Source organism: Schistocerca gregaria, chromosome X (genome assembly GCF_023897955.1).
Source record: "Schistocerca gregaria isolate iqSchGreg1 chromosome X, iqSchGreg1.2, whole genome shotgun sequence".
Lineage (NCBI taxonomy): Eukaryota > Metazoa > Arthropoda > Insecta > Orthoptera > Acrididae > Schistocerca > Schistocerca gregaria.
In genome coordinates, this window is record NC_064931.1 from 436,411,187 (window position 1) to 436,429,396 (window position 18,210).

Consider the following 18,210-nt stretch of genomic DNA (forward strand, 5'->3'; position numbering starts at 1 on the left):
AGGGAGAAATGATCACCACAATAAAATAAGGGAAATCGGAGCTCGTATGGAAAGATGTAGGTGTTCGTTCTTTCCGTGCACTATAGGAGATTGGAATAATAGAAAATTGTGAAGGTGGTTCGATGAACCCTCTGCCAGGCACGTAAATGTGATTTGCAGAGTATCCATGTAGATGTGGATGTAGGTCTTGAAGATGTATTTGTCATGTTGATTGTTCAGGTAACATAATCTGTTTTTTATCACTCTTCCTGGGTGGAAATATCATTATACTTTTCCTTAATTTATTAGTTACAGCTATATTCACTGTTGCTATGATGGCCTTATGAGCTCAGATTCCCTGATCTGTGCCAACTGAATCTAAAAGTTTTGGTCTGTTGTTGACCAGGAGATATAATGTGTTCCTTTCAGAACTCATTTCTCTGGTTATCTGATCAAGGTAATTTTCAGATAAGGTATTATTCAACTATCATCTCAGCTCTATTCAGTGAAACTTCAGGTTGCATATTAGTTGAAGTGTTTCATGTAAGTTACGCACTCTGAGACGGCATTGTTGCAAAACTGTGCATCATTGGTTTTTTTCTGAAGAATTTTGAACAGCAGTTCAGTCTTTAAAAATGTGATTTGAACATAAGAGAATGGGTGGGTGGGGGGGGGGGGGGGGGGGGGAGTCAAAATCAAGGTTCGGAGGCTAGTTTTGAAACCACAGGCTTCTCTTGTAGTCATTGCACAAGAGTCTGGACTTTCAATCAGTTAGTTTTCATGGGTGGCAGATATTATTTTGGTAGAACAGTTCCATTTCATTTCACTATTTGAAGGAGTGTGTTTACCAACAATACTGTCAAGAATTACTGTGCATTTGGAGGACCGGTGGAAGAAAGCAGGAATACCTGGAAGCGTGGAGAGAAAATCCTTATTGGTTTTATGCAAGAACTTGTTAATTGTTGGTAAGGCGGGTACCAGGTTGAAATTCATTGGGAGAGTCCTTAGAAAATGTAGTCCATCAACAAAGGAGGTGGCTTACAAAACACTCGTTCGACCTATACTTGAGTATTGCTCATCAGTGTGGGATCCGTACCAGATTGGGTTGACGGAGGAGATAGAGAAGATCCAAAGAAGAGCGGCACGTTTCGTCACAGGGTTATTTGGTAACCGTGATAGTGTTACGGAGATGTTTAGCAAACTCAAGTGGCAGACTCTGCAAGAGAGGCGCTCTGCATCGTGGTGTAGCTTGCTCGCCAGGTTTCGAGAGGGTGCGTTTCTGGATGAGGTATCGAATATACTGCTTCCCTTTACTTATACCTCCCGTGGAGATCACGAATGTAAAATTAGAGAGATTCGAGCGTGCACGGAGGCTTTCAGACAGTCGTTCTTCCCGCGAACCATACACGACTGGAACAGAAAAGGGAGGTAATGACAGTGGCACGTAAAGTGCCCTCTGCCACACACCGTTGGGTGGCTTGCGGAGTATGAATGTAGATGTAGATGTAGAACTAAATTTAAACAATGTGTGAAACAGTAGGGCAATTTCATGGACCAGAATAGAAGCATCATCACAGTTTTGGGCCACCAGCTTGTTCTTCATATCATAATTCTGAAACACATTACTCAGCACAGTGAATAAAACAGCAGCAGTTCTATCTTGGCTAATTCGTGGCAACCAAGAAAATGTTCTTGAAGGTTGCCATTGTAGTCCACTAAACATTAGAGCATTGTGACTTGTCTGAAACGTCTGTTGCTTTGTCTGTAGTGCATTCCTAAAATGAGGTTCTGTCCAAACTTGAATGTATATATTCACAAATATTTATACATTCAGTCAGTTTGTTCTGTGTAGTTTTTGAAAATCCCTGGAAGCAGCCCATTTTATTTCAGTGTGCTTTCAAATCTTTATTTCTGTTTATTCCAAGTTTAGAAACGGCTCTGAAATTTCCAGGATTCAGGGAATCTTCTGTCTCATGATGATCTCTGAAAGTTAACTCCTGCTTTCACAAAAAATTTGTGATGCAAATAAGAATTTTCAGAATCTCTCTATTTGGTCACACTTCATTGATGTTTGGTTTTTATCAGTTTGTGATGCTCATTAAGTAGCTGTAAAATACTAAAAACTTGTTTGGATAGTTCTTTAACCCTCAAACAGACATGCCTATTATAAAGTGTGCCATCCACAAATAACATTGCCCTGTACTGTTGTTGTTGTTGTTGTTGTTGTTGAACAGTGAGGCTGTAACTATTCCTTCATTATTGCTTCAGGTAACAGAGTGCTAAGTTTTGCTGTCATATGTCCAAGTGAGCAGCAGTAATATAAAATAGAGAGAAAGCTTGGTGAGAAAAAATTCACAATCTGTGCAAGAAAAGAACCAAATTCCAAACTACCTGCACAATCCCGGATGAGGCAGTTATCTAAGAGATAATTAGCAGTTAAATGAGCATTTTGTTCAATGTTTTGAGTAGGCCATTAATCTGGGGTAACACTTGTGCTCGCCAATAGTGATGTAATGAAACACAACTTTAGTATTGTTTGATTAAAAAGTGATTTAGCTCATAATATAAGTTTATTTTACCACTGTTTAAGTAAACCAATATTAAACTGCTATTTTGCCCGTATAGGTTTACCTTGGTAACATAAAGACAGCATATTTTATATGTGCACAAAGTACACTGTGTGCTTGCTTGTGATATAAAAAAGACGTGCTCAGTCTAGAGTTAAATGAAATAAAACAACTTAGATGATCTTCAGAAGAAGTAAGCCATGCTAAACCTTTACACAGATAATCGATACCCTCATCTGACCATACAGTTTTTCTTGCTCGTAAGAGAAAATATGGCCAGTAGAGTAATTTTCCCTTTGTATGGCTAGCAAAAAACATAATATGAACTTTGGAATGCACATGTTTGAAATTCATTAGTGTATCTTTTTTGATTGACTCAATTATTTTCGAGAATGTAGACAGTAGTGAAACTGATCTCTTTTTTACAATACCGTACGCATTACCTTTCTTAAGTAAAGCACAACTCGTGTATGTTTTAGGAACACTGAAAAAATATTTGAATTCGAGTACTCGTTTATCATTTTTGTTAATAGGGCTTATATCTCCTCTGTGCACACTGTCATAACAGACATTGGAACATGTCTATGTCTGCTGGCTTTTTATTTCTTAATTTCCGTATTTTCTTCTTGACTTTGAGCTGTGTTATGGGAAATATCATCATTGGACTTACTGAGTAAGTCATTATGGTGGCTACATGTGTTGCAGGAAGATTTTGCTGCAGCTCCTCTGCAGTACAAGAGAAAAAAAAATTACAAAATTTGTAAATTCCCGAGGATTTTCTAGTGTTTTACCCTCAGCTTTGTTTTGTATGTTTTCTTGTCATGTGACATCCCACACTGCTTTGATTTTATTTTCTACATTATATATTATTTTTCACTGAATGATATTTTTTGGCAGCAAGCAGTACCTTCTGGGGTATATTTTTTATATTTGTGATAGTAATCCAAGAACTGCGAATTAGCGCAGCACTTTAGTAAAGAATAGAGAAATTTAATTTTGTGGGGAGACATTTTAATACCTGCAGTTAACCATCTATTTTCCTTAGCTGCTGCTGTTTAAGTGGCTACTTTTGCAAATGTCTCCTCAAAAATTAGTTTAAATGACATCCAGAATTTTGAGAATTTAGCACCTACATTCTTTTGTATATACACTTCTTACAGGTTAGATTTGCCAATGCCCTTGAAAAAGTATGTATTTTTCATTCCGGGAAGATCATACTGGAGGCCTGCAGTTTCGAGAGTTTTACCAAGCTTGTCTTTAACTTTGTTATCTGACAGTAACGATCAGAAAGGTCAAGGTCCCTTAAATATTTCAGTTTTCCCCTATAGAAATCTGCAAGTACATTGTCTGAAATAGAAACTGAAATCTCGTAGCCGTGTTTATCATTCGTGCAATGTCAGAAGTGTTCAAAACATTATTACAAATTTCACTCTTGACACCTATGTTAATCCCCCCTCCGGCTCCAGGGGTTAGAATAGGCCCGAGGTATTCCTGCCTGTCGTAAGAGGCGACTAAAAGGAATCCCTCCCCCTCAAGGGGGTAGTTTGCGCCTGTGTCCAGAGATGGACGGTTCCACGACTTATATTTGTGGGCATCTTGGTTTTACACTTATTCTGGTTTCTTCCTTCCTTTGTTTGGTTCCTTTCTTTGTCCTCCCTCTCACTGTCTTCCTTATTTTTTCCCTTGCCTTCTTGTCCACCCTCTGGTCCCCACCTCGGCGTTTGAGACAGTCTGTCCTTTCTCTCCCTTCTTTTTCTTCCTCTTCTTTCCTCCCTGTGTGTGCCTGAAGGCCGACCCTTGTGTTTGCATGCGTAGCCGGTGATGGGGTAATGCGTAATTCTCCACCTTGGGTAGACAAGTAAGGCACGTACGTACCTCCGGTAAAGGCCAGGCCCAGGGAGGGGTGGTTGCCTGAGCTGACACCTTCCGACCATGCCGATTGGTCCCTCCATCCATTTCTCGGGAGGTGTGACCTGAGGTGTAAACATTCACCTAAAGCGGGAGTGCCCTCTGAGAGCGTCCCTACAAGGAAGGAGCGCGCCATCGGAGATGCTGGCAATCATGGGGGATTCCTCCGCAATGGATTTCTCTTTTTCTCTCTCAACTTCCGCCCAAAAACGGAAACTTGACCAGCCACCACTGACAAAAGTACTACCGCCTGCCCCAAAGTTCCTCGTAGTTTCTCGATCTGAAGACGGAAAGGATTTTTCATCTGTCAACCCTTTCGTTATCCAGAAGGGCATAGATGCCATAGCCGGATCTGTCAAGTCTTGTACCAGGATGTGTAACGGTACCTTGTTATTAGAAACTGAGAGCGCCTTTCAGGCACAAAAACTGCTTCGGGCCACACTCCTGTACACGTTTCCTGTCTGGATGGAGGCTCACCACGCTTTGAATTCGTTGCGTGGTGTGGTATATACTAGATCACTCAACGGATCCACTGACGAGGAGATTCAGTCTTTCCTCGCTAAGCATGGTGCGATGGCTGTCCATAGGGTCATGAAAAAGGTCAACAATGACCTTGTACTGACCCGGACACTCTTTTTGACCTTTGATAGTGTTCAGCTGCCATCGCGCATCAAAGTAGGCTAAGAGTTTATTTCTGTTCACCCCTATATCCTGACCGAGCGAGGTGGCGCAGTGGTTAGCACACTGGACTCGCATTCGGGAGGACGACGGTTCAATCCCGTCTCCGGCCATCCTGATTTAGGTTTTCCGTGCTTTCCCTAAATCGTTTCAGGCAAATGCCGGGGTGGTTCCTTTGAAAGGGCACGGCCGATTTCCTTCTCAATCCTTCCCTAACCCGAGCTTGCGCTCCGTCTCTAATGACCTCGTTGTCGACGGGACGTTAAACACTAACCACCACCACCACCACCCTATATCCCGACACCTACGTCCTGCTACCAGCGTCAGCGTTTTAATCACACTCGCCAGTCTTGTTCTAATGCGGCTAAATCTGTCACTTGTGGCAGGGATGCCCATGAGGGTGACTGTTCACCTCTGTCTCCTCGTTGCGTGAACTGTCAGGGGGACCATGCAGCATCCTCTCGCGACTGTCCCATCTACAAGGATGAACACTGTATACAGGAAATTCGGGTCAAAGAGAAAGTGTCCACCTCAGCTGCTCGCAAGCTTTTTGCTAGTAGGAAGCCCACACTGCTCCCAGCGGGGAAATACAGTACTGTCCTTGCCTCTCCTCAGACTACCAGGGAGGTGGTGACTCAGACATGCGGTCTGACCTTCAGCACTATGGTCGGTCGTTCAGCCAGTGCTAAGATCACCCGGTCAACATCTCCTCTTCCTCACGTCACCCCTAAGACACAAGCACCTTCATCAGCTTCTGCCAAGACGAGGACTCAGAAGTCAGATGCACGGGCCTTCAAGAAGCAACCGTCATGTGCAGACTTCCTACATACCTCGAACTCCGAGCCATCGACCATAACTTCCACTAAACGACCTTCCAAGAAGGCTCATAGGAAGCAAAGTTCTCCGCCACGGCGCGTTTCTTCTCGCCACCCAGCGGTTGCTGCCCCAGGCCATCGCCCGTTTCACCTTGCCGTTCACCGGCGGAGGAAGCTCCCCCTCCCGGCCATCTTCACAAGATGGCCGACGAACTTATTGAACCAATGGATGATGACTCTCCGCCTACTGATAGCGGCGGCAGTGCTCGCTCAAAGCCAGGCCCTCAGCGGCCTTCGAGGTGACCCCTTCTTGCTTCTCCTTTTTCTTTTTCTTCTCACGATGGCACTTCTTCATTGGAATATTCACAGCATTTGCTCCAACTGAGAGGACTTACAGTTGCTGCTCCTCTTGCACTGTCTGCTCGTCGGAGCTCTCCAGGAAACAAAGCCATGCCCATGTGATCGTATTGACTTGGCACACTATACCTCTGTGCGTTTTGACCTACCCCCTGTGGCAGGTATTCTGGCTCATGGAGGGGTTATGTTGCTGGTCCGGGATGATATTTACTACGATCCCATCACATTGCACACCGGCCTGCAGGCAGTTGCCATCCGAATTACTCTCCCCACTTTTACATTTTCCATTTGTACCGTTTACACTCTATCGTCGTTTGGCGTTACCAGGGCAGACATGATGCAATTTATTGCTCAGCTATCTGCACCATTTTTGTTAACTGGAGACTTCAATGCCCACCATCCCCTTTGGGGCTCTCCAGCATCCTGCCCGAGGGGGCTTCCTGTTAGCAGACCTTTTCAACCACCTGAATCTTGTCTGCCTCAATACTGGTGCCCCTACTTTTCTTTCAGACATAACTCACACCTATTCCCATTTAGACCTCTCTATATCTACTGCCCAACTTGCACGCCGGTTTGATTGGTACGCACTTTCTGATATGTATTCAAGTGACCACTTCCCATGTGTTATCTATCTCCTGCATCATACCCCGTCTCCGTGCTCAACTTGTTGGAACATCTCCAAAGTAGACTGGGGGCTCTTCTCTTCCAGGGCGACCTTTCAAGATCAAACCTTTGCAAGCTGCGATAGTCAGGTCACACACCTCACGGAAGTCATTCTCACTGCTGCTAAATATTCCATCCCCCACACTACTTCTTCTCCACGTTGCGTACCGCTCCCCTGGTGGACCAAATCATGTAGAGACGCATTACGTGCTCGTCGAAATGGTTTACGCACCTTTAACCGCCACCCTACGGTGGCGAATTGTATCACTTATAAAAGATTATGTGCGCAGTGTCGTCATGTTATTAAAGAAAGCTGGTCTACTTTCACAAGCACTTCAACAGTTTTACTCTCTCTTCTGTTGTCTGGGGTAGCCTGCGCCGGCTATCTGGCACTAAGGTCCACTCACCAGTTTCTGGCTTGACGGTTGCGAATGATGTCCTTGTGGCCCCTGAGAATGTCTCCAATGCCTTCTGCTGCTTTTTTGAAGAGGTTTCGAGCTCCGCTCATTACCACCCTGCCTTCCTCCCCCGCAAAACAGGCAGAGGAGGCTAGGCCACCTAACTTCCGCTCCTCGAATCGTGAAAGTTATAATGCCCCATTCACCATGCGGGAACTCGAAATTGCACTCTCCCGGTCACGGTCCTCTGCTCCAGGGCCTGATTCTATTCATATTCAGATGCTGAAGAATCTTTCTCCTGCGGGTAAAGGTTTTCTTCTTCATACTTACAATCACATCTGGATTGAGGGTCATGTTCCCACATGCTGGCACGAGTCTATTGTTGTCCCGATTCCTAAGCCGGGGAAGGACAAGCACTTGCCTTCCAGTTATCGGCCCATCTCGCTTCCTTCCAGTTATCAACCCATCTCGCTGACCAGCTGTGTCTGTAATGTGATGGAGCGAATGGTTAACTCTCGTTTGGTTTAGCTGCTCGAATCTCGACGCCTACTTACCAATGTACGATGTGGATTTTGTAGGCGCCGCTCTGCTGTTGACCTTCTGGTTACCTTGTCGACCTTCATTATGAATAACTTCTTGCGGAAGTGCACGACTGCGGCTGTGTTCTTTGATTTGGTGAAGGCTTTAGACACCTGTTGGAGGGCGGGCATTTTCCGCAGCATGCATGCATGGGGCTTTCACGGTCGCCTCCCTCTTTTTATTCGTGCCTTTTTAATGGTTCCACAGTTCAGGGTACGTGTGGGTTCTGTCCTGTCCGACGCCTTTCGCCAGGAGAATGGGGTGCCACAGGGCTCAGTTTTGAGCATCGCTTTCTTCGCCATAGCAATCAATCCAATAATGGATTGCCTCCCAGCTGATGTATCAGGCTCCCTTTTCGTGGACGATTTTACCATCTATTGCAGCGCGCAGCGTACATGTTTCCTGGAGCGCTGTCTTCAGCGTTGTCTTGACCATCTTTACTCCTGGAGTGTCACCAATGGTTTCCATTTTTCTGCCGAGAAGACGGTCTGTATTAACTTCTGGCGCTACAAAGTGTTTCTCCTACTGTCCTTATGACTCGGTCCCATTGCTCTCCCATTCGTGGAGACAACAAAATTTTTAGGTCTTACATTTGACAGGAAACTTAGCTGGTCTCCACATGTGTCATATTTGGCTGCTCGTTGTACCCGTTCTCTAAATGTCCTCCATGTTCTCAGTGGTATGTCGTGGAGAGCGGTTCGAACCGTCCTACTTCGACTATATCGGTCGATCGTCCGCTCAAAGCTGGATTATGGGAGCTTCGTATACTCCTCTGAACGGCCGTCCATCTTACGCCGCCTCAACTCCATACAACATCGGGGTTTACGTCTTGCGATCGGAGCGTTCTATACTAGTCCTGTCGAGATTCTTCATGCTGAAGCCGGTGAATTGCCACTAACCTACCTGCGCGATATACTGCTTTGTCAGTATGCCTGTCAGCTATTGTCAATGCTCGACCACCCGTCTTATCGTTCCTTTTTGATGACTCACTCAACTGTCAATACGGGTTGTATGTGTCTGCCCTGCTATCCCCTGGAGTTCGCTTTCGTTGCCTCCCTCAGCACCTTGATTTTTCACTCCCTGCAACCTTTTGAGTGGGCGAGAGCCAAACGCCACCTTGGCTCCAGGCTCAGGTTCGCATTCACCTTAACCTCAGCTCGCTCCCAAAGGAGCTTACCCCCAGTTCGGTATACCGCTCCTGTTGTGTCGAACTTCATTCGAAGTTCATTAATACGATCTTCATTTATACGGATGGCTCTAAGACCAATGACGGTGTCGGGTGTGCTTTTATTGGCGGGGCACACAGTTTCAAATACCGGCTCCATGGCCATTGTTCGGTCTTCACAGCTGAGCTATTTGCCCTCTACCAGGCTGTTCTTTACATCTGCCGCCACCGACATTCTGCTTATGTCATCTGCTCCGATTCCCTGAGCGCCATCCAGAGCCTCAGTGATTCGTATCCGGATCACTCTTTCGTGCACCGGATCCAACGCTCTCTTCAGCAGCTGGTGGACGATGGTTCTCTAGTTATCTTTATGTGGGTTCCTGGCTATGTCGGTATCCCTGGGAACGAAGCTGCAGATGCCACGGCCAATGTTGCGGTCCTCCAGCCTCGGACAGCTTCGTGTTGTGTCCCTTCATCAGATTGTAGCAGGGTCATTTGTCAGGGCATTTTATCGCTGTAGCATGCCGATTGGGCTGCACTTACGGACAACAAGCTTCAGGCCTTGAAGCTTCTTCCCACGGCGGGAGGAGGTCATTTTGGCCCGGTTACGAATTGGACACTGCCGGTTCAGCCATCACCATCTGCTGACGGCTGCACCGGCACCATTCTGCCCATATGGGCAATTGCTGACAGTACGACAAATTTTAGCGTCCTGTCCGAATTTTAATAGACTGCGCGTTGATCTTGGCCTGTCACATACTGTGGATGCCATTTTAGCGGATGACCTGGGAGCAGCTGCTTGCATTCTTCGTTTTATCAACTTGACAAACCTGTCTAAGGACATTTGATTATGCTGTTTCTTTTTAATCCTATGCCTGTTTATGTCATTTAGAGAGAGAGAGAGAGAGAGAGAGAGAGAGAGAGAGAGAGAGAGAGAGACCTCTGTTAATATTCTTGTTTCCACATGTTATAATGTTAGTGTTGGGAGCTGAGACTTCAGTTAATTTGTTGAAGGAAGTGTTAAAGTGTTCGCATTATTACTTGGAAGTCTCTCTCATGTATGCCCACATGCATGTGCATTCTCTCTCTCTCTCTCTCTCTCTCTCTCTCTCTCTCTCTCTCTCTCTCTCTCTCTCTCACACACACACACACACACACACACACACACACACACACACACACACACAATGATGTAGTTGCGTAGTTTTCTAAGCTAAATGACTGCCAACCTAAAATGTTTATCTGCACTAATTGTGATCAGATCTTCTCCAGCTTGATTGTGTTGTTACATCTGAAATAATTGTGTGATCCCTCACTCTTTAAGCTCAGTAGCAACATGCAACTTTATATGATGGTAGCACTATATGCTGTATTTCATTGTCTCTACACATATACTCTGTAATCCATACAACCACACTGTTCAAAGGCTGTAATTCAAATTCTCGCTGGTTTACTTTATTTTTAATAGAGGAAAAGATTGACTGCCAATCAAGGAATTTTGTTAAAAACAGTGAAGGGATGAGAAACGAGAGGTGGAGGTTCACGTTCACGTGGCTGGGGGCTGGTCCTGGCAATAAGAGGTAGATGCAGAGGTGAAGGCAGACACCAGGCATCATCAGCTCTGACTGAATGCTACAATGGAATAGAACATCTCCTCTGTCTCAAGGCTAAAAACCAAGAGAGCTAAACCACCGTGCTGTGCACGTAACGATCCTCCAGCGACCACACATGACGTTTCTTCCACTTTCCCTTTTGGTTGAAACGATGATGTGTGTGGGCCAGTGGTGTGATGTATTAACATACTGGATTGAAGTGACTCTGTCTTGAAAGGCAGGCTGAGATGTTATGTAGGCATTGTTGAAGTTGTACGGGGAGAGAACTTGAAAGATTCGATGAAAAACCTAGCGAATCGAGGAATATTTAGGGATTTATTTCTGACTGTCACCCTGTATACATGTGTGGTCCCACATCCATCTGCTATACCCTCGCTACGAGTACCAAACTCCCTTTCCCAATGCTATAGAGGTGCTGATCATGCCTAGTATAGCCTCATTTCGTGGTAGTCCCCACTGGCACCAGTGCAGAGGATGCCCGATCAGCAGTAATCAACAGTACCTCCAGCTTCACATTGGCTAGCAATACAGCACTGTGAAGATGAGGTGAATCATGCTGCCACAACATCCGTCGTGCTCACATTGGTGCCACCAATTAGGGAAGCTATCTTACTCAGGTCACCACCTGTGTAGTAAGCCCTGTTTCCTATCCAAGCTGTTTCCTGTCACACCTGCTATCAACTTTCACGAAATCGTTACATAAAGACCTTAAGTTCTCATATAATGTGATTCAGCCCAGCACTCAGCTTTAAAATGCTGGTGACTTGTAACTCCTATTGTCATGTGTCTTTTCATTGAAGCCTTCACCTCTGCCATGACTGCCACCTAGCATCAGTACTATCTTCTACCTAACATTTGTGCTTTTCCTATTCTTCCTACTCACGGACAGAGTTTGTTGCACATTTCCCCTACTCCTACACTATTGCGAGGCACTTCTCTTCTCAGTTCTGGGAGCTGGAGCCTGTTGCTGATGAACGCAACAAAACTGTGAGACCTGTGAGACTTCTTACCAACTGCCAATTCCCAAACCCCCCCCCCCCCCCCTCCCCCCACATCGCTGCCTTCCTGCATCCTCATTAGCTGTCTCCTAGCTTGATTCAGTTCTACCTAAATGGCACAGACCTTCCTTTCCAGCTCCTCTATTACCCTATTCCCACTGCATGTTTTGTGTTCTGAGGAGAGGATCTGAGTGACCAACCCAGTGTTCTTACCCATTACATTCTCCCCAGCTTACAGAACTCTACATATTTTCTAACTTGGGGAGATCAGTATGGTATGTAGCTCCTATGAACTGCAATCAAAACATCTAAACATTGTGGTCTGGAATCTGTGTGTGTGTATGCATTGCTAGAAAATCTCCCTATGTACAAATTGTGAGAGTCCAGAAAACAAAAGTAGTTCCTGATGGACCATTATATGGAAATTGTTGACGAACTTTATTGCAAATGTGTTTAATGGGTAGTCATATAAACATGCAGGTCTGATAAGTTGGCTTGTGCATTTCTCAAAGTGCCTGGGCATTGTCCTGCTGAAATAGGGCATGTGGATTTGCCTATAGTTTTGACAGTACTTAGGATTATTTAAGCTCCTTAATGTTGTTGTTGTTCTTGTAGTTATTGGTTCAGCTTGGTATCAAAATAGAGGAGTGAAGATATTATATCCCTCCAGTCAATGGTCGTCTGTATTAACAGAATTATTTTTGCTGCATAGTTTTATATTGATGTGTTAGAAACTTCATAGTACAGGAGGAGATGAAAATTAGCTATGGTGAGTGTATGAGGTGTACTTGGACAAAATATTTTGTTAATGTTTATTTGTTCCTGAAACACTGATAGAAAGTTAAAAACAAAAATCAGAAACTTTTTATTATATTAAGTATTTTACAGTCTAATATATTGAAATAATATTTTTGTAGGTGGCAACAAATCCCAGGGGGGAAAAGGTACTGAAATTGGGAGACTTTGGACTGGCATGTCATGTTTCTGGACCATTGTACACTGTTTGTGGGACACCAACATATGTAGCACCAGAAATCCTTGAGGAAAAGGGCTACGGATTACAAGTAAGTAATGTCAAATGATTATTGAAGTTAATTAGCACAATAACATTGTTTGTTGAAATGTGGTGCTGCAGGTGTCACATCATGAGCCACTGGAATGTTTCAAAACTGTACGATTGATTGAAGTTTTTAATATTTGTAATCTTGTCTCTGCTCTTTGGCATGTTTATTGAATAAAACTTTCTTAAAAATACTTCAAAAAACAGTAAAAGGGCATCAGGTAGTAGCGAGCTAACAACTTGAAGTCAGCATGGAATACTAAAAGTGGTGCACACAAGGACTCTTTCATAGTAGGCTTCTGATATAGATACCTCTGTCCAAAGACCCGATGTGAGTTCTTTTCTAGTCTGTGTGTGGATAATTGTCAAAAAATGTGTCTGCATTTTGAATAAATAAGCAGCTACATTGCAACTGAGGAAACATGCATCCATGGCCCTCCAGCTGGTGCATTTCTATGGCATTTTTATGGATTCCAGACTGTGTTGATAGAGCTTTCAAAATTATGACAACCTAAAGTTAAATAAGAAATAGCCTATTAGAAGTGTCTGACATGGCAAGGGAAGGTCACTGAAGGACTCTTTTCAGCAACAATTTTACGATCCTCAGTTGGGTTTTAATCTAAAGTCACATGAAATATAGATTGAAATACAATGAAACTAAGCAAATTTTAAATGTCCTTCAACTAGTTTCACGCCAGCATGTTTCAGTACGATACCTTTTACTCTTTTTGTCTCCTATTTGTCTCAGCATAGTTAGCAAGTTTCCCTATTCATTATATCATGTGTTAAAAGGGGGGAGGGGCTATTATTAATATCCAATATTTAGGGAAGCCTTAAGTGAGCATAAGGTTTGTTATTCATATGTTGACATCAGTTTATTAGATAACTAGTTCTTAAACCTTGATCATTATGGTTAAAAACCCAGTTAGTCAGTCCACTGTAACTGTGTGGACGTGTGACAGTCATTGACTTGCAACTGATGTCTATTTGTTATGTTTGTATGATATGGCTTGTGCAAAACTGTGATTTAAATGGATATGTTTAGTGTACTCATGTCTGCTAGTAAAGTTTAAATTCCTATGAATGTCGCATGTGAACACTATTTCACTGACACTTGCACAAATTGATAAGACATTCAACTTGTATGCAATCTTGGTTATTGCGTGTGACACACAGTATTTAAGTACTGAAGTGGAATTCTTGTAATTTTTGCTAATTAGATATTTATTTATATTTTTTGGCACATTTTGGGAAATGATTCCCATTTTCAGGTGCATTTTCTGTGTGACAAGGGGTTAGTAATGTAAAAGGAATAGGGATTGGCCAGAATTCTGTGAGAGTTGGGTGGCTGGCAGAAGACAACTATGTGAGGGATGGAAAAGATTGTGAGATGGATATCCCTAATCTTCAGACATGATCATAGTCAAAGCCCTGCCAAAAGACATGGTTCAGTTGCTCTTGTGCGCGGTGATACTGGGTTATGGGGAGGGGATTTTTTTTTTTTGGGGGGGGTATGTTTCCATTTTGTTTGTGGTGGTGGTGGTGGTGGGGGGGGGGGGGGGGGGGGAGCATTAGGGATTTGTGAGGATATTGCATGGGAAATCTGTTGGCAGCTTAAGTTTGGGGAATAGTGCTGTGTGTCAAGGCCTTAGTGAGACTTTCAGCATATTGGGCAAGGTAATTCTCGGCACTGCAAATATGCCATCCACAGGTTGTCAGCCTAAATGGGAGCAATTTGTTACTGTGGAAGAGATGACAGCTGTCAAAATGCAGGTAGAGTCTGCGCAGGATACGGTGGTCAATGCGTAGTGGCCAGTTTTCGGTCAAAGCACAGGATGAGGGGTGGTTTTTTTTTTTTTTTAAGGGGAGGCCGACAAGCGTTTTCCACCTTTCAGGTGGACAGTGCTGACAGAGTTGAGGTGCATGCTTTGTAGTCTTTCTCAAGCGATTTTACGGAAACTATTGGGTAAAAAATTGACTTTACTTATAGGTTATACGTCAGATTCATGATGATGTGCCCACCATTTCATTAATGAAATTTCAATGAAATCCAGAACTTTAGCTGGTGATAGGTGTTGATAAATATCAACGGGGACAGGTACCATCTACATAATTCATTAATGGTCATACTTACTGTGATATTATGTGGAAGTATACGCGAAATTTGGAAAGGTTTGCAATGAAAAATAGAGGTCATTATGATTTAGCATTTGATGCACATTACATAATGTGTTGTTGAGTATGAAATTTAGCTAAGATATTGAATTTTCCTTTAGACTTGGGTGGCAATATCTGTCTGTCACCAATCTCGAGAAAATTGATCTAATGTAGCACACTTATTTGCGATCGCACCTTGCCAGTGATATTCCTCATATTTCATAAATGGTTTCAGATATTGAAATGAGATTTTGGCACATGACACCACGCAAAGAAGATAGTATTTTGTCATATCTTTAGTATGTAAAACTTCATTATCCACCATGTAGTTCCAATAACTACAGACTTTTTCAATTAAAGAAAGTAATTTTTAAGGGCCACAGTAGCTGGTGAAATGAGAAATGCTCTGGGTTTTGGAACAACATAAGTGAAGACACTACACCTATTTTTGTACTGAGGATGTCAATTTTCATAAGCTACTGACTGTCTGACTGTCCGTTTCCTCAAATCCTCACTTAATAAACCACGGTTTCAGTATTCTCTTGCAGTTGTGTCTGCACACCATGTTAGTGAGGTGAAACTGTGTAAACTCAAAAAAAAAAAAATGAGTAGGTTTCAAAATTCTCCGCGCATGGCACTTCTCTGGAAGTTACAAATGGTTAACAAGCCATACGAAAATAAATTGCTATATTTTTATCATAATCCTTTTTAGATACCAACCAAAGCAGAGGTGTCAGTAGAACTTTTTGAATGGTCACCATGCAAATATAGACATGGAGGAGCCTGACTTAATATTTACAGAAAATGTGAGCATAGTCTTCATTTAGAATGGCACTTCCCCACCAGGGCTCAGCATTTCCCCTACGTCTGCCTGTAACCCCAACCACCATGACTCTCCACAAGCATGCGTTGGTGTCTGCGCAGCATCTCCCGGCCACGGCATTCTGTGCTGACTATATTCTGAGTTTTTAGCAGGCTTGGTATGGACTAAGGTATGGATGCAGTCATCATGGTGGTGGAGGACAATGTCCAGGAAGGTGGTACGTTGGGCTGAGGAGGACCAGGTAAAGTGGATGGGAGACAAGGTGTTAAGACTCTGGACGAATGTGGATAAGGTCTACCAGAACTTTCCATATCATTTTTGCATTGGTGGATTTATTTGATTCGTCACAAACTGTTTCAGAATTCATCAGAACTGAGTTAGGGAATCCCAAAAGACTCTAAAGGAGTGTGGAGCAGCAAGGACAGAGCCCATTCTTCCCAGTAGTGTGTCCAGTGCTTTAACAGGTGGATCCCTTCATTCAGTGAGCATCTTACAGGTTATATGGCATAAAATAATTTTGTCATTATTTCGGTAGAAGGAGTGCATCCAATAAATTACTCATTACAATAGTAATAGGTAGATTGTTATAGTATATTTGCAGAAATGATATTTATGGAGCAAGTAGGTAAATATTCCATCATGTATACTGGAAGCAGCTTCTGGAAAATCAGCAGCCAAATGAAGGTGTGGAAGTAAATGTAGCTGGAAATGTGGCATTGAGTAATTGTTCCTTTATAGTGCGATTAGGATGAAAGAAACAAGAATCATTGAAGGAATATTTGTATTTCCATAAGATAATTATGTAACCCATTACAGAAGAATTTTCTAAAATTGTTATTAGCCGTCTGTGTAAAACTTAAGCTTCTAAATAAACAAGATATGATTTTTCTTTGTTGGACTTGGAATGTTTTGAAGTATATATATATATCTTTTTAACCCTTTGACTGCTGTTGACGAATGAACTTGTCATGCTCCTCCGCTTCTCACGGTGCTGCTGGCTGGTTTAAGCATAGTTTTTGGATGTTCTTTGAGCACTGTCGACTGGGGTCTCCTTGCCATCCCGTGAGCACCAATGATGAGTATCATTGCGCCTCCACTGAGGTATCTGTGTGCTGTCAACAAATTTAAGCATACAGTGGATTCCCAACCTACATGTCAGCATTTACCACAGTTCTGGCTACTAAGTTCTGTTAAGGTACTTCGTTGTGATCTCATTTTGCTACATTTGACTTAACTTTGTCTTAGTGTTCATCAGGATTGGCATCACAATGTTTGTCTAATCAACTACACTGCTAAGGAAGAGAACGTGGAGATATTGATGAAGAGCAACAGTGTGGATGGATTATTTGATGTGCAAGTGATATTTCCTCCACAGATTCTAAAAGCAACAGTCTTAAGCAATCTATGTCAGAAGGTGCAACACACAGTCTTATGTTCATCTGAATCCAAATAATGTAGATGTGATAGTGAAACACTTAAGATGAAAACACAATTGAGTGACAAATCTGATTGGAAAGAAAATTATTTCTGTCTTCATAATCACACATTTGATGATTTGCCTTCAAGACCCAAGTGTAATGATCAAACCATTATATCATTCTTAGTGTTATATTCAACAGATGGTACTGTGCTAAGAAATACACAGACTGGAGGTTTGAAATGTGGTGATATCAATTTCATTTGTAATGTACACAAGAATAAAAATACAGTGTCCGAATAGACAAAAATAATAAAGGATCATCTCTTTATGATGAGGAACTGTTCATATAACATTAGAAACGGTTCATACACCTTTATTTCCATTAATGGTTTTATTGCACAAGTGCACACAAAATTACAATTTTTGTAAATTTCTGTAAACTGTTTGGGCCAATACGCATCTTGTCCTCAATGGCTGCCTATGGTCAAATTTTTGTGCCCATAAACACACAAGAAGGGATGAATGTTTCGGATTATAAACATCTGATTTCGAAAGCTCAATTGAAGTTACGAAATATTACCAACTGTACCACAAAACTATATCATCCATTTTCAGCAGACAGGAAGTTGCTGAAAATTAAAGAAATGCATTAGCAAATTTCCTAAGGGGATGAGAGCTGTTCAGTAGATGTACTGTTTATGTAGTGTTCATACTAGAGACAGGCAGGCTGTCCTCCTCCTGCCATTAAGTAAACAGTTAGCTAGCAAAAAATTGTTCCTGAAACTACCAAATAAGTTGCATGACACAATAAAAGTGAATTTAAACTCCAGTTATTGAGAACGATGTCCCTGACAATCGGTGTATTTCATTCACTGTATAGAATAACACGAAGCTCTTGACTACATAATAACCTAAAAGCAAGCTGTGTCACTGATAGCTTTAATCCATCACACATGGCAACATAGTATAATCTGCACACAAACAGAATGTAACCATGAGTGTGTGATCCAAAAATACCCAGTTAACTAAA

At 42.7% G+C, this 18,210-nt stretch overlaps 1 protein-coding gene across 3 annotated transcripts in view; it reads left to right on the plus strand.

Annotated features, from left to right (window-relative positions):
• The window catches only part of LOC126298926 (serine/threonine-protein kinase GL21140), a 232,738-nt gene that overhangs the window by 177,399 nt on the left and 37,129 nt on the right, over positions 1 to 18,210 (plus strand). For all 3 annotated transcript variants that reach the window (XM_049990479.1, XM_049990478.1, XM_049990480.1), the window contains one exon: positions 12,638 to 12,784. In XM_049990479.1, coding sequence (XP_049846436.1) covers positions 12,638 to 12,784 — 147 coding nt within the window. The remainder of the gene's footprint in view (positions 1 to 12,637; positions 12,785 to 18,210) is intronic.